At 35.7% G+C, this 13,149-nt stretch overlaps 1 protein-coding gene across 1 annotated transcript; it reads left to right on the top strand.

Moving 5' to 3' along the window:
* Positions 1-6,688: 6,688 nt before the first annotated feature.
* LOC132172594 (probable E3 ubiquitin-protein ligase BAH1-like 1) lies at positions 6,689-8,737 on the top strand. The gene is made up of 6 exons (XM_059584117.1): positions 6,689-6,860; positions 7,300-7,544; positions 7,736-7,993; positions 8,125-8,262; positions 8,422-8,480; positions 8,632-8,737. The coding sequence occupies exons 1-6, from the start codon at positions 6,689-6,691 to the stop codon at positions 8,735-8,737; spliced, it is 978 nt and encodes a 325-aa protein (XP_059440100.1).
* Positions 8,738-13,149: the final 4,412 nt, after the last annotated feature.

The raw sequence follows: 13,149 nt of genomic DNA, 5'->3' as shown, positions 1-13,149 counted from the left end.
GGTACTCCCCTCTCTTTCTTTCTTTCCTCCTCTTTCTTGTTCTGGCTGGGCAAGAGAACACTCTCCCTCTTCCTTTAATTTGGTTTCCCTCTTGCCCAGACCAAACCCGAGAGAGATATTCAGAGGAGAGAGAGAGAGAGCTGGAAAAAGGGAGATCGAGAGAGAGACCGTGAGGAGGAGAAAAGAGGAGGAAAAGAGAAAGAAGAGGGGTTGTTTCCCTCTTGCCCAGACCAGACCCGAGAGAAATATTTAGAGGAGAGAGAGAGCTGGAAGAGAAAAATCAAAGGAAGAGGGAGAGTGTTCTCTTGCTCGACTAGAACAAGAAAGAGGAGGAAAGAAAGAAAGAGAGTGGCATACCGTGGTGGCCGGGTCCGGGTCATCGGTGATGGGCGGTGGTTGTTTCTGGCGATGTGGCACTGGATCGGCCCTCAGTTGGGGTGGGCCGGCCACCCAAAATTTTTATTATATTTATTATTTTGTTTTGTAATTTTTTTAAAAAATTTAAATAATAATTTATTATTTTGTTATAGTGAGACACGTGACTCAATATGGACCTTGAATGACATTAAACGGTTAGGATTTGAAAAAAAAATTTATGGGCAATTTCTTTGCTATTGCCAGGATTCCGATCCCAATCAATATCATATAGTTTCTAGGGACCAATGATTGCATTCGATTTTGAGTCTGAAAAGGCCGTAACAGCGGCTCTGTGGCAAATCCAAGGGTCAGTACTTTTCCAGGAGATATCTGATGTTTTTTCACACTCAAGGCTCTGCAACGACTTCGTATTAATCGCAACGCTTCGCTGTCACCTACTAAGCTCACCAACTCCAAAATAATACGTGGCGAAAATCTGGCCCAACGCGTGGCCAAATTGTTGACGTTGTCTCAATTTGTTTCAATTTCTCGCGAAAAATGAACATGGACGTAATAACAAGCCGACGTTTTATTGCTATGTCAAAGTCACTAGGACTCACAATTTTGACATGACCCGATAACTATACATAAAATTAACGAGTTTGAGTTTACATTAAATGGGTTTAAGTCATAAATGGGTTAAACCGTTTATGAGTGTTTGGTGGATTATATCACGGGTGACCCGCTATTTCTGTTTAATTTTTTAAAATTTTTTAATTAATTTTTTATTCTTTATTTTTATTTATTTATTTATTTATTATTATTATTATTTTATTTTAACCTAAAGGAAAAACACACTACGTACGCAGTGTCGCAGTCTCCACTCTCTAGAGTCCAGACCTAGTCTCCAGACCCTCTCGGCCTCTCCTAGTCCTAGTCCTCACGCTCACGCCACGCCACCGCCGCCCCTCTTTCTTTCTCCTGCTCGCCGCTCTCTCCCTCTTTTTTGTGTGTGTGTGAGCGTGAGAGAGAGAGAAAGAATAACTGGTAACCTGTAAAGGGGCAAGCTTGAATGTCCTGGGGAGGGGGGGTAACTGGTAACCTGTAAAGGGGCAAGCTTGGATTTCCTGTGAGTACTCGAGTAGAGAGAAACTAACGAAAAGATCCATGGAGATTTAGAGGATTGTCTCAACGGTTCTAAGTGCCAAAGAGGTTTTCCACAGCGCACCCACATCTGTCTTTCTTTTCTTATCCCTCAAGCTCTCCTTAAGTTCAACATATTCATAATGCCTTGAATTCAGACTAGATATATCTTGAACTTGATCTTTTCCTTTAACTGGAATATGTTGGATCTATAACTGGAGTGTGTTTTTCCTTAATTTTGTCAATTTTAGTTTTAATTGTTAAAACTATTATTATTTTATTATTTTATTATTTATTTTTTTTATAAAAAAATCACATTTTTAGTTAAACGGGTCGTGTCGGGTCATCTCGACCCGACACGACCCATTATTTTAAACAAGTCTCACGGGTTATGTTGGGCGACCCATGAAAATTTCCATGTTGTGTTGTGTCGGGGGGTCTAACCCGTTTACTAAACGAGTCATGTTTGGGTATAGCTTAAACGGATCGTAAAGGGGTCGACCCTCGGATCCGCTTTGCCAGCCTAGAAGTCATGGCATAGCATCTCAAAGGCCAAAGGGTCCTCCAGCTCCAAATCCCAAAAAGAAAATCTTCATAGATAACTTCTCCATAGTCTTCTCTTTTTTTCCAAGTCTCTCTTTTTTGTTTTGTTTTGTTTTTTTTTTGTTTTTTGTTTTTTTTGTTTTTGTGTTTTTTTTACAATTATTGCATTTTAAAATTTGAGCCATTTATTACCTTTAACGGTTCAAACAAATACAAAAATTTATGTGTTATCGAATTAAATAAGTTTGACATGTTAAAAACTAAAATTATTTATCTCAGTATCACACAAACCACATCATATTTGAAATAATACAAGAAAAATAAGAGTATTAACATTACTCGTGAGCGATAGATGAAGGTGGAAACTCTTGCTCATCATCATCACCGTCACATGCCACATGTGACACGACAGTGTCTTTTGTGTGGCCGAATGAACGACGTATGTTGTTTCATTTCATTATGCATGAAAAAGAAGGCGACAGAAATCCTGTAAGCATTTGGATTGCATCCGTATTAACTAGAGATTTTGTATTATTGCACAATCAATACCTATAGGGAAAACTTCATTTTAGACTCTTCAACTACGGCGCGTTTTGAGAAGACCCCCGTAAATTTTCAAAAACTCTCAATCTAACCTCCAAACTTTCAATTTCAATTATTTTACCCCATCCATCAGATTTTAAACTTTAAAAGTGATAAAATAACATTTATATCTCTCATGTTTTTATAAAATTTCAAATTAAAAATAAATAAATAAATAAATTGAAAATTGAAGGGTAATTTGGTCTTTTTAGGTATTTTCGTTAAAAGTTAACGGCTAAAACTAATGGATGGGGTAAATTGATTGAAATTGAAAGTTCAAGGGTGTAATTTAGAATTTTTGAATTTTGAGGAGGTCTTCTCAAAATTAGGAGTGTCAATCCGGTCCGATTTCCCGGTTTTTGGCCAAAACCGAAACCGGAACCGGGGTACCCCGGTTCTTGGTTTTGGGAAACCGGAACCGGAACCGGGACCCCGGTTAACCGGGGTCCCGGTTCCCGGCCGGTTCCGGTTTTATCCGGTCCGGTACCCGGTTTTTGAAAATAATTAGTGTTTGGGGCTTATTTTAGGTATTGGGCCTAAAATAAGCCCATTATTTTTTTCATAAGTTAGCTCATTTAAAAAAAAAAACTATTAATCTTTTTGTCTAAATTAAAGAGGCTTTATTGTGATTGTTTCAAATAATTAAAAAATAAACCTAAAAAAGCATAAAAATCCTAAATAATCAATGTTTTTGCCTATATGAACCTTAAAAATAAAAATTCAAATTTTTTAAAATACCCTAAACATAATTTTAAATTAGATACATAAAGAAAACATTAAAACAATAAAAAGTATTGTTTTATATATATACTGAGTATTGCGTAATACTAAGAGTAAAAGAATTAAAATATATGTATATATATTATTTAATACCCGGTTCCGGTTTTCCCGGTTTTGACCGGGTGCCAAAAACCGGGACCGGAACCGGGGTCCCGGTTTTTTTTTTTTTTGGAACCGGAACCGGAACCGGGTCCCGGTTTTCCGGTTTCCGGTTTCCCGGTTTCCCAATTTTCCGGTCCCGGTTCCGGTTTCCCGGTTATTTTTGACACCCCTACTCAAAATGCGCGGTAGTTCAAGGGCCTAAAAGTGAAATTTTTCACTTTTTATGAACATAATAATATCTAGGATGTGATGAGATTCATGATAGGACAAACTTTTCTTTCAAGCAATTACTTCAATTCAGTCACATGTTTTTAAAGCATTCAATTCTCGCATACATTTTTAATTGAATTAATAGAACATGTGACATATATCTTTACGGTATATGTAGGGGTGCAAAGGCGGTTACGGTTAGCGGTTAGTGGCAATAACCGCTAACCGTAACCGCCTTAGCGGTTAGTTGATTTTACTAACCGCCTAGCGGTTAACGGTTAGCGGTTAACCGCCGGTTAGCGGTTAACCGCCAGTTAGCAGTTAGCGAAATAGATAACCGCCCGCTAACCGCTTTTTTAAAATTTGGCTTTTTTTTTTGCTTTCTTTAGGGCTTTTTGGGCTTCTTTTTTGGGGCTTTTTTTTACCCTCACTTTTTTTTCTTGTATTTTTAATATCTTCTTGGGCCCAATTGCTATAAAAAGAGCCCATATTGAAAAATCAAAAATATTTGACCCAAAATTTACATTTACTTGTACTTTAAACAAATTTCCTTAAATATTAAATCATAACCGGTTAATTATTTAAATTCTTATCATATTTACTTATAATATTATTTTTTTGAATTGAACTTAATATCTAATGGTAAATGGTAATGTTCAAACTCCTAAATCCTAAATTCCTAAAGTATCTAATAATGCTTTAATTAAATTGTAGACTTGTAGTTATAAGTAATATATTGTTTAATTCAATTGAATCAATTGTCATTATCATTGTACATGAATCATATGATTAACTTGTAGACTTATGACTTATGACTTATGAGTTATGTCATATTATATATGTATTATTTATTATTATATAATCATATGATTTAATGATCAAATCATCATGTGATATAATCATATCAATTATAGTGATAATATATAAATTACTAAAATTATAATGATAATACATTAATACTTAAATTGTGTTTATAAGTAATACATTGGTCATTGTTTAATTCAATGTCAATTACTTAAATTTATAATATTACAATGTCAATCATCATTGTACATTAATAATATGATTCACTTGAAGTCTTGAATAAAGTATTTGAATTGTCATTGAATCATATGATTAAGTATTGATATTATACATTTATATTATTCATATACATATGTAGACTTATATAGACTTATAACATATATAGACTTATAAGTTTATAACATACATTGGAAATAAGTCTCTAGATATTTAATTGTTGTATTAGTATGAATTGGTATACTTATGAGTTATATCATATATAATTTGTTATTATATAATCAAATGATTTAATGATCAATCTCATATGATATAATCATATAAATTATAGTGATAATATATTAATACTCAAATTGTGATTTAATTATTTTTTTTAAAAAAATTGTGATCTAATGATCAAGTGATTATATGATATAATCATATAAATTATAGTGATAATATATTAATACTCAAATTGTGATTTAATTATTTTTTAAAAAAAATTGTGATTTAATGATCAAGTGATTATGTTATATCTATAAATATTTTTATAATTATAATTATAAAAATATATTATATAAAAAGGCGGTTAGCGGTTAGCGGTTACGGTTAGTAGACCCAATAACCGCTAACCGCTAGGCGGTTATAGCGGTTAGGCGGTTAATGCGGTTAAACGGTTAGGCGGTTATAGCAGTTAACGGTTAGCGGGCATTTAAAAACCGCCCGCCTTTGCACCCCTAGGTATATGACAACCATGCACTCTAAGAACATATGTTTATTTAAAAAACTTATGAAGAAATTTGTGGGCCAACTCATCTCATAAAATCGGTTCAATAAAAGAGGGTTTGATACTCCTTATAAACATGCCCAAGGTCTAGTCCACAATAAATGTGGGATTATTCACCAACACTCCCTCACATGCAGACCAGTATTTTTCTTAATCCATCTTATGGGTAAGTGGTATGGGTTACATTCGTCATGTGGTAGGCTCTGATACCATGAATAAATTTGTAGGCCTAACTCATCTCATAAAACTGGTTCTATAGGAGAATGTTGTCCATTCTTTATAAACATGCCAAAGGTCTTGTCCACAAGCAATGTGTGATTATTCCTCAATACCCTCCCTCACATGCATGCCAATATTTTTCTTGATTCTTATCACAGGGTTAAATGAAATTAGTGGTGCTCGTTGGATAATTAGTGGAATCAATTTGCCAAGCTAGCGGTGCATTAAAAACATGTTTTAATGTTGTTCCCAAAGGATATTTCAATCGGCTAGGAACCTATGAAGTAGAAGTTACTAGTTTGAATTCCTCTCTCCTTCTTGTGTGGACATGTCAAAAAAAAAAAAATAATAAATAAATCACGTTTTAATGTTTAGTCAATGTTCCTTATCTTTAATGTCATCTCAATTCATAGAAAGTTTCTTCTGAACCTTTTTTCTTTTCTTTTTTTAATAATTTTTTTAATGGACACGTACGGTTGAATGGTTACTTTCAATCCTTTTCTTTGATGTCTATTTTAGTTGGTATTTAACATAAATTTAACCAATTATTTTCGAATAATATCTAAATTGTCAACCCTATATTTTTAATTATTTTATCAATTATATACTGTTGTACGTATCCTACATATTATATATGATTATAAATTTGTGTGTAAATTGACTTCACAAGGAATCGCATCTTCTTCTGCGTGATCAAGTTTGTTAAAGCTGTGGAGGAGAAACTTTCGATAAATTGACTTTTTCTCTCAGGAATCACAGTTTTTTTGCTTCAAGTAACTGCTCTCTAACCAGTCCATGCCGCCATCATTTTCCGACATACACAGAGACTTACACAGAAAGAGAGAGAGAGAGAGGATTTAGATGCATTAATCTCTGTTGTGTTACATTCATATTATCAAAATCAATCTCTGTTGAAGAAAGAAAAGAAATTGAGGAGATATTGCTGTCAGTGAGGATCGAATTAAGATGAAGTTTTGCAAGAAATACCAGGAGTACATGCAAGGCCAAGAGAAAAAACTTCCTGGGCTTGGCTTCAAGAAGCTTAAGAAGATTTTGAAGAAGTGCCGGAGCGATTTTCATTCCGACAATGCCATTGATGGACTCCATGACACCCAAACATGCCCTCACCATTGCCCAGGTAATCAATCTTCTGGGAAAAAACTATTTTTACATGCATTTTCTAGTTTATTTTGAATCTTTCTTTATCTAATCTTTCTGGGTTATCAACATTGCTTTTTGGCCAATCTGTTGGATTTTAATAAAGGTGATGATTTTTTTGAAAATTATATTCCTCTAATCACCTTTCCTTCTCTTAATAGAACTGAAATAAAACATTTATCTATCTTTCTACCAAAAGGTTTGAGCCTGCATAATGATAGGCTCGGTCAGCTCTATACCGTTAAATCATAAGTTATCTTAAGAGCTTAAATTTATAGGAAATATTGAATTTAATTAATATTTTAGTAGGTTGATAACTACTATTTTAATCATCATGTTAGATAAATAAGGATTTAGATTCCAAGATATGCGACAAAAGAAGTTAAAGGTTTTGATTTGTTGTGTTTGGATATGTGTAGTGTGCGATGGAACCTTCTTTCCTTCTCTTCTCAAGGAAATGTCTGCAGTAGTAGCTTGCTTTAATAAGCGTGCCCAGAAATTGCTTGAGCTACATCTTGCTTCTGGGTTTCGGAAGTACTTTATTTGGTTCAAAGCCAAGCTACAAAATAACCATGTTACCTTAATCCAAGAGGGAAAGGACCTCGTTACTTACGCACTTATCAACGCGGTTGCAATCCGAAAAATACTTAAGAAATACGATAAGGTATATCTATCCCGCTTTGTGAACTTTTATACAACTAGGATGACTTAATACTGACAATCAGCATTTGTACCAGCAAAGATTTGTAAAAGAAGACATAGTAAGGGCTGATTTTCACTGTCACGTCATCTCATTCGATTTGGCTTTGGTTTTTCTTTATGAATTTACTTAAGTGTCATTAATTTTGAGCACAGGTTCATTACTCTAAGCAAGGTAAGGCCTTCAAGTCACAAGCTCAAAGCAAGCATATTGAAATTCTTCAAAGTCCTTGGCTGTGTGAGCTCATGGCTTTCCACATCAATCTAAGGGAAAGCAAGGTCAATTATAGCAAGGCATCACCTTTGTTTGAGGGATGCAACCTCACATATGATGATGATGGCCAACCCTCACTTACTTGTGAGCTCTTCGATTCCGTCAAAGTCGATATTGCCCTCACTTGTTCCATATGCTTGGTAATTTGCCGTATGCATATTGTGTACATATAACGGAGACAAAGTTTGAATTCAGTATCTTTGCTCTGATAACATGTTAAATTGAAGTAGTGAAGCCATTTGTTAATGATTTAATGTGATTTTGGAAGCAGGACACAGTCTTTGATCCAGTTTCCCTCACTTGTGGTCACATATTCTGCTACATGTGTGCTTGCTCGGCCGCATCGGTCACTATTGTTGATGGCCTAAAGGCAGCAGAGCCTAAAGCAAAATGCCCTCTATGTCGAGAGGTAAGTCAATCGGCAGTAAAAATTTGCTAAGCCCGATGTGAATGCACTTAGAAGTGAATAAATAGAATATAATCATTTATGGGCTTCTGCACCATGAAGTTCTGGGTTGTTGTGCACAATTTGCAATAAAAATAATGAACTATTTTTTGTTGATTTCAGGCTAGAGTTTATGAAGGTGCTGTACACTTGGATGAGCTTAATATTCTATTAAGCAGGAGGTAGTGTTTCTTTTAATTCCTTCAGTTATGGCTTATGTTTAAGAAAACATAGAAAATCAAAATAACAAAAGATTGAATGGGCATATTTTGCCAAAGAAAATACTTTGTTTTATTATATTTAACGGTATACATATTACAATTGTTTGAACAGTTGCCCCGAGTACTGGGAGGCGCGGCTTCAAACAGAAAAAGTGGAGAGGATTCGTCAGATAAAAGATTATTGGGACGGTCAGAGTAGGGCATTTCTAGGTGTCTGATTAGGCAATGCCATTCCTAGGCAATGCTAGTGCTATGTAAAAATTTGGACTGTATTTGAAAATGTAGACCTATTTTAGCTGTTAATGTTTCTTGTAGATTCTCTAATCTGGAATAAAATCTGTACATAGTTTTAGTGTATATAGTGAAATGTTTTGACCTGTTGCAGTTCAGGTCACCTTCTAATACTTCTTTATATGAACATAAAGGGGATGTCTATCCCAAAAAAATGGCGGCCCTTCCGGTTTGAAATGGGTTGGTCAAAATGTTGGGACTTTAAAAAGATTGTTCAAGAGTCATGGGCTGTGAGATGTCCTAACATAGAACCATGGACGGTTTTTAGGAGGAAGTTACACGGATGCCAAAAGGTTATCAAGCAATGGGTCAAAAAACAGAGGCAACCGACGGAGAAACTTATTCTGGAGAAGACAACTGAATTAAGGAAAATTTAAGAAGTGGAAAATCCTCTCAATGTGCAAACTGAAAAGTTGCTTCAAGAAGAACTAAATGTCATGTTGGAACAAGAAGAGCTCAAATGGCGCCAACAGGCAAAAGAAAATTGGTTGCGAGACGGTGATCATAATACCAAATATTTCCACACCTGTGCGAACCAGAGACAACACAGAAATCGGATTGAACAAATTGTTGACAGAATGGGTCATACTTGTGTATCCCAGGCCAAGGTGGAGTAAGCATTCAAAGATTTTTACTAGGATTTATTCACATCGGTTATACTGCGTAATATTGAGGATTCCGCAACGGCTATTGAAAATAGATTGTCGAAGGATATAAAGACCTCTTTGACTGCTGCATACTCGGAGGATGAGATCTATAGAGCTTTGATGCAGATGGCACCACTCAAAGCACCAGGTTCTAATGGCTTCTTGGCAGAATTTTATCAACAGCAATGGAAGACCGTTGGTCGAGAGGTATGTAGTGTTGTTTTACATTTCCTCAATGGATCTAAGTTGGACAGAAACATTAATATGACACATATTGCACTAATTCCAAAGAAAACAACCCTAGCTGTGTATCTGACTTCAAACCGATTAGCCTTTGTAACGTCGTTTACAAAATCATTGCTAAGGTATTGGCAAATCGATTCAAGATGATCCTTCTGCATGTCATTTATGCAAATCAGAGTGCCTTCAGCCCAGGAAGGCTAATTTCGAACAATATAGTGGCGGCATATGAAACTCTACACACAATGCACACTAGAATGTCGAGTAAGGTTGGATATATAGGAATAAAGCTTGATATGAGTAAGGCGTATGATCGAGTGGAGTGGGCATTTCTAGAAGCAATTATGCATAAAATGGAATTTCCAGAGGCCTGGATAAATTTGATTACCGGGTGTGTCAGCTCGGTCTCCTATGCCATTCTCGTAAATGGACAGCCAGTCGAACACATAAAGCCTTTGAGATGGATCCGGCAAGGGGATCTTTTATCCCCGTACTTATTCCTCTTGTACACAGAGTCGCTTAGTGCATTATTGTCTCAAGCTAAGAAGAACGGGGTGTTGACAGGGGTCCCTACTTCCAGAAAAGGCCCTAGATTGAGTCACCTGTTTTTTGCATATGATAGCTTGATTTTCTGTAAAGTGAATTCCGTCGAATGGAGGAGATTAACTAAAATCTTAGAAAAATATGAAGTAGCATCGGGACAGAAGCTTAACAAGGACAAGACTTCTATTTTCTTCAGTCGCAACACAAGTTCAGAAAAAGATGCAGGAAATCACTCAAATGTCGAGTCTCCAAACCACTCAGAGCTATGACAAGTATTTAGGGCTTCCAACTCTTGTTGAGAAGTCGCGAACATAGGCTTTTTCAGGCATCAAGGATCGAGTGTGAAATTGCCTCAATAGTTGGAAGACAAAATTTCTGATGCAAGCAAGGAAGGAGATATTAATTAAAGCAGTGGCACAGGCCATTCCCACATATTGTATAAGTGTTTTCCTCTTGCCTATAGCTTTGTGTAAGGAGATACAAGGGTTGATGCAGCGATTTTGGTGGGGGCATAAAGAGAACGCTTCTAAAATACATTGGATGAGTTGGGAAAGGATGGGTCTTTCCAATGCCCAAGATGGGTTAGGGTTCCGCGATTTGGGAATTTTTAACAAAGCCCATCGAGCAAAGCAACTTTGAAGATTACTACAGTGTCCAGAATCTTTGCCTTGGAAAATCCTAAAGGCTAAATATTATTCATCTTGCTATATTTTGGAGGCAAGTCTAGGCAACGAACCCTCTTATGTAGCAAAGTTTTATGGCAGCCCTACTGGTACTTCGAAATTGTCTTATTTGGAGGATTGGAAATGGGGATGACATTCATGTGTGGGGTGACAAATGGGTCCCGAAACCAACCACATACATGGTACAATCACCGACAACTGTACTTGATCGACAGGCTCGTGTTTCGGAGCTTATTGACCCAAGCACAAGAAAATAGAGAGTTGATCTTATTACACAAGTTTTTTCGGGATGACGAAGCTGAGGTGATCAAAAGCATGCCTATTAGCCCTATGCCAACTAAGGACCGACTTATTTGGCGGTGTACCAAAAACAGAATTTTCTTCGTCCAAAGTGCTTACTTTTTGGAGAAGGAGACTATGGCAAATAGAGGAGGTGGAACATCCAAACCTGCTAGCGGTGTATCTTGGAAGGAGTGTTGGAATTTATAGATACCAAATGTGGCAAAGCAATTTTTATGGAAAGCCCTACATAATCTATTACAAACTAGAGGCCTCGTTTGGTTCGCGGAATGTCTAATCCATTGGAAAATGATTAGCTACTATTGGGAATAGAAGAGTGTGGAATAGATTAGCTATTCATATTCTTTTGTTTTGTTGTAATACTGGAATAGACTAGCTAATCATATTCCTTCGTTTAGTACAATGCAATATGTTGGTGAATGGAATCATATTGAGATCAAATTTCCTATAATACCCTATAATACAAATACAACTTATATTATTAAGGATTTTCATTCTTTTTCTTTTTTTTTTAAACATAAACAACTTTACTATAATTTTTTTTTTTTTTTAATTATGTCAGGTATGTGGCCTTTTTTCTTTTTTTTCTTTTTTTTGGCAGTTATGCTATAAAATTATTTATATAAAAAAATATATAGTTGGTGAAAACAGAATCAAACTCAATCTTGAAATCAAAAAAATATAGTTGGAGAATGTACAGAGAATCAAAAGAAATCAAAAAACAAATTATATATTTGTATTTGATAAAAACCTTGCAGATTCGTCAAAGAAAAAAAATTAAAAAATTAAAAATAAACTGAGAAAAATGAGACACGGAGAAATAGAATTTTAAAAAAAGGTACATAAATAAAAAAAAAAAAAAAAAACAAAGAAACAGAGAGAAGAAAATCAGAGAGAAATGGTACAGAGAATCAAAAAAAAAAAAATGAAACGGTACAGAGAAGGGAGACGGCATAGAGAAAAAAAAATTTCATTTGCACTTGCAAAAAAACTGTACCAAAAGAATCAGAGAGGAAATAGAAAGAGAGATAACGAAATATAGAGACGGAGAAAAGATAAACATATATATATATATATATATATATATATATATAGAGAGAGAGAGAGAGAGAGAGAGAGAGAGAGAGAAGAAGAAGAATCAGAGAGAGAACGAAATTTAATTCTACAAGTGGGGTTTTTTGTGGCAATTTACACAATTAATTTAATTCCACATGAAATGATTAGCTAAGCCACTCATTTTTTAGTGGCTTAGCTAACCTTGTGTGTATGAGATTAGTAGCCCCATGGGAAGAGACTATTACCAAGAATAGAGTGTTACCAAACAGAGGACTAGTTATACCTAGTGTTAGCTAGTCCAATCCAAATGTCTATTCCGCAAACCAAACGGGGCCAGAGTGAATCTGGTCAAGAAGGGAGTAGTCCAAGATACATCTTGCCCCATCTGTGGACTAGACGAAGAAAGGGTAGTGCACATTCTATGGCCTTTTCCGTCCTCAAACGACGTATAGGGAGGTGGACCGGTAAGAATACAAAAATGCGGCGGAGTGGGGGGCAATTTCCTGGATGTTTTTGAGTTAGTGCTTGAAAGATGCGATACAGAGGAAGCTGAACATTTTGTTGTCATGGCAAGGAAAATTTGGTTTGAGGAGAAATTCAGTAATACATGGAGAAAATTTCCTCAACCCAACTCGGCTATTACGGGAAGCTCAAACCTTGATGGAAGAATTTCAAAGGGCAAATCGCAACTCTCAATAGGGAGTAACTAGTGACCGTGAACCAGTAGTTGTAGTATGACAGCCTTCACCACGGAACATGATGAAGATAAATTGGAATGCTAGGCTAAATTCGAAGGAAGGACGTGTGGGGTTGGGAATTATAGCCCAAGACTCGAATGGGAAATGTCTTGTTGCACGTAGTATGTCTCTT

The sequence above is a fragment of the Corylus avellana genome, chromosome ca2 (genome assembly GCF_901000735.1).
Source record: "Corylus avellana chromosome ca2, CavTom2PMs-1.0".
Lineage (NCBI taxonomy): Eukaryota > Viridiplantae > Streptophyta > Magnoliopsida > Fagales > Betulaceae > Corylus > Corylus avellana.
The sequence above is the reverse complement of the archived record's forward strand: the minus strand, read 5'-3'. Positions and strand labels throughout refer to the sequence as shown.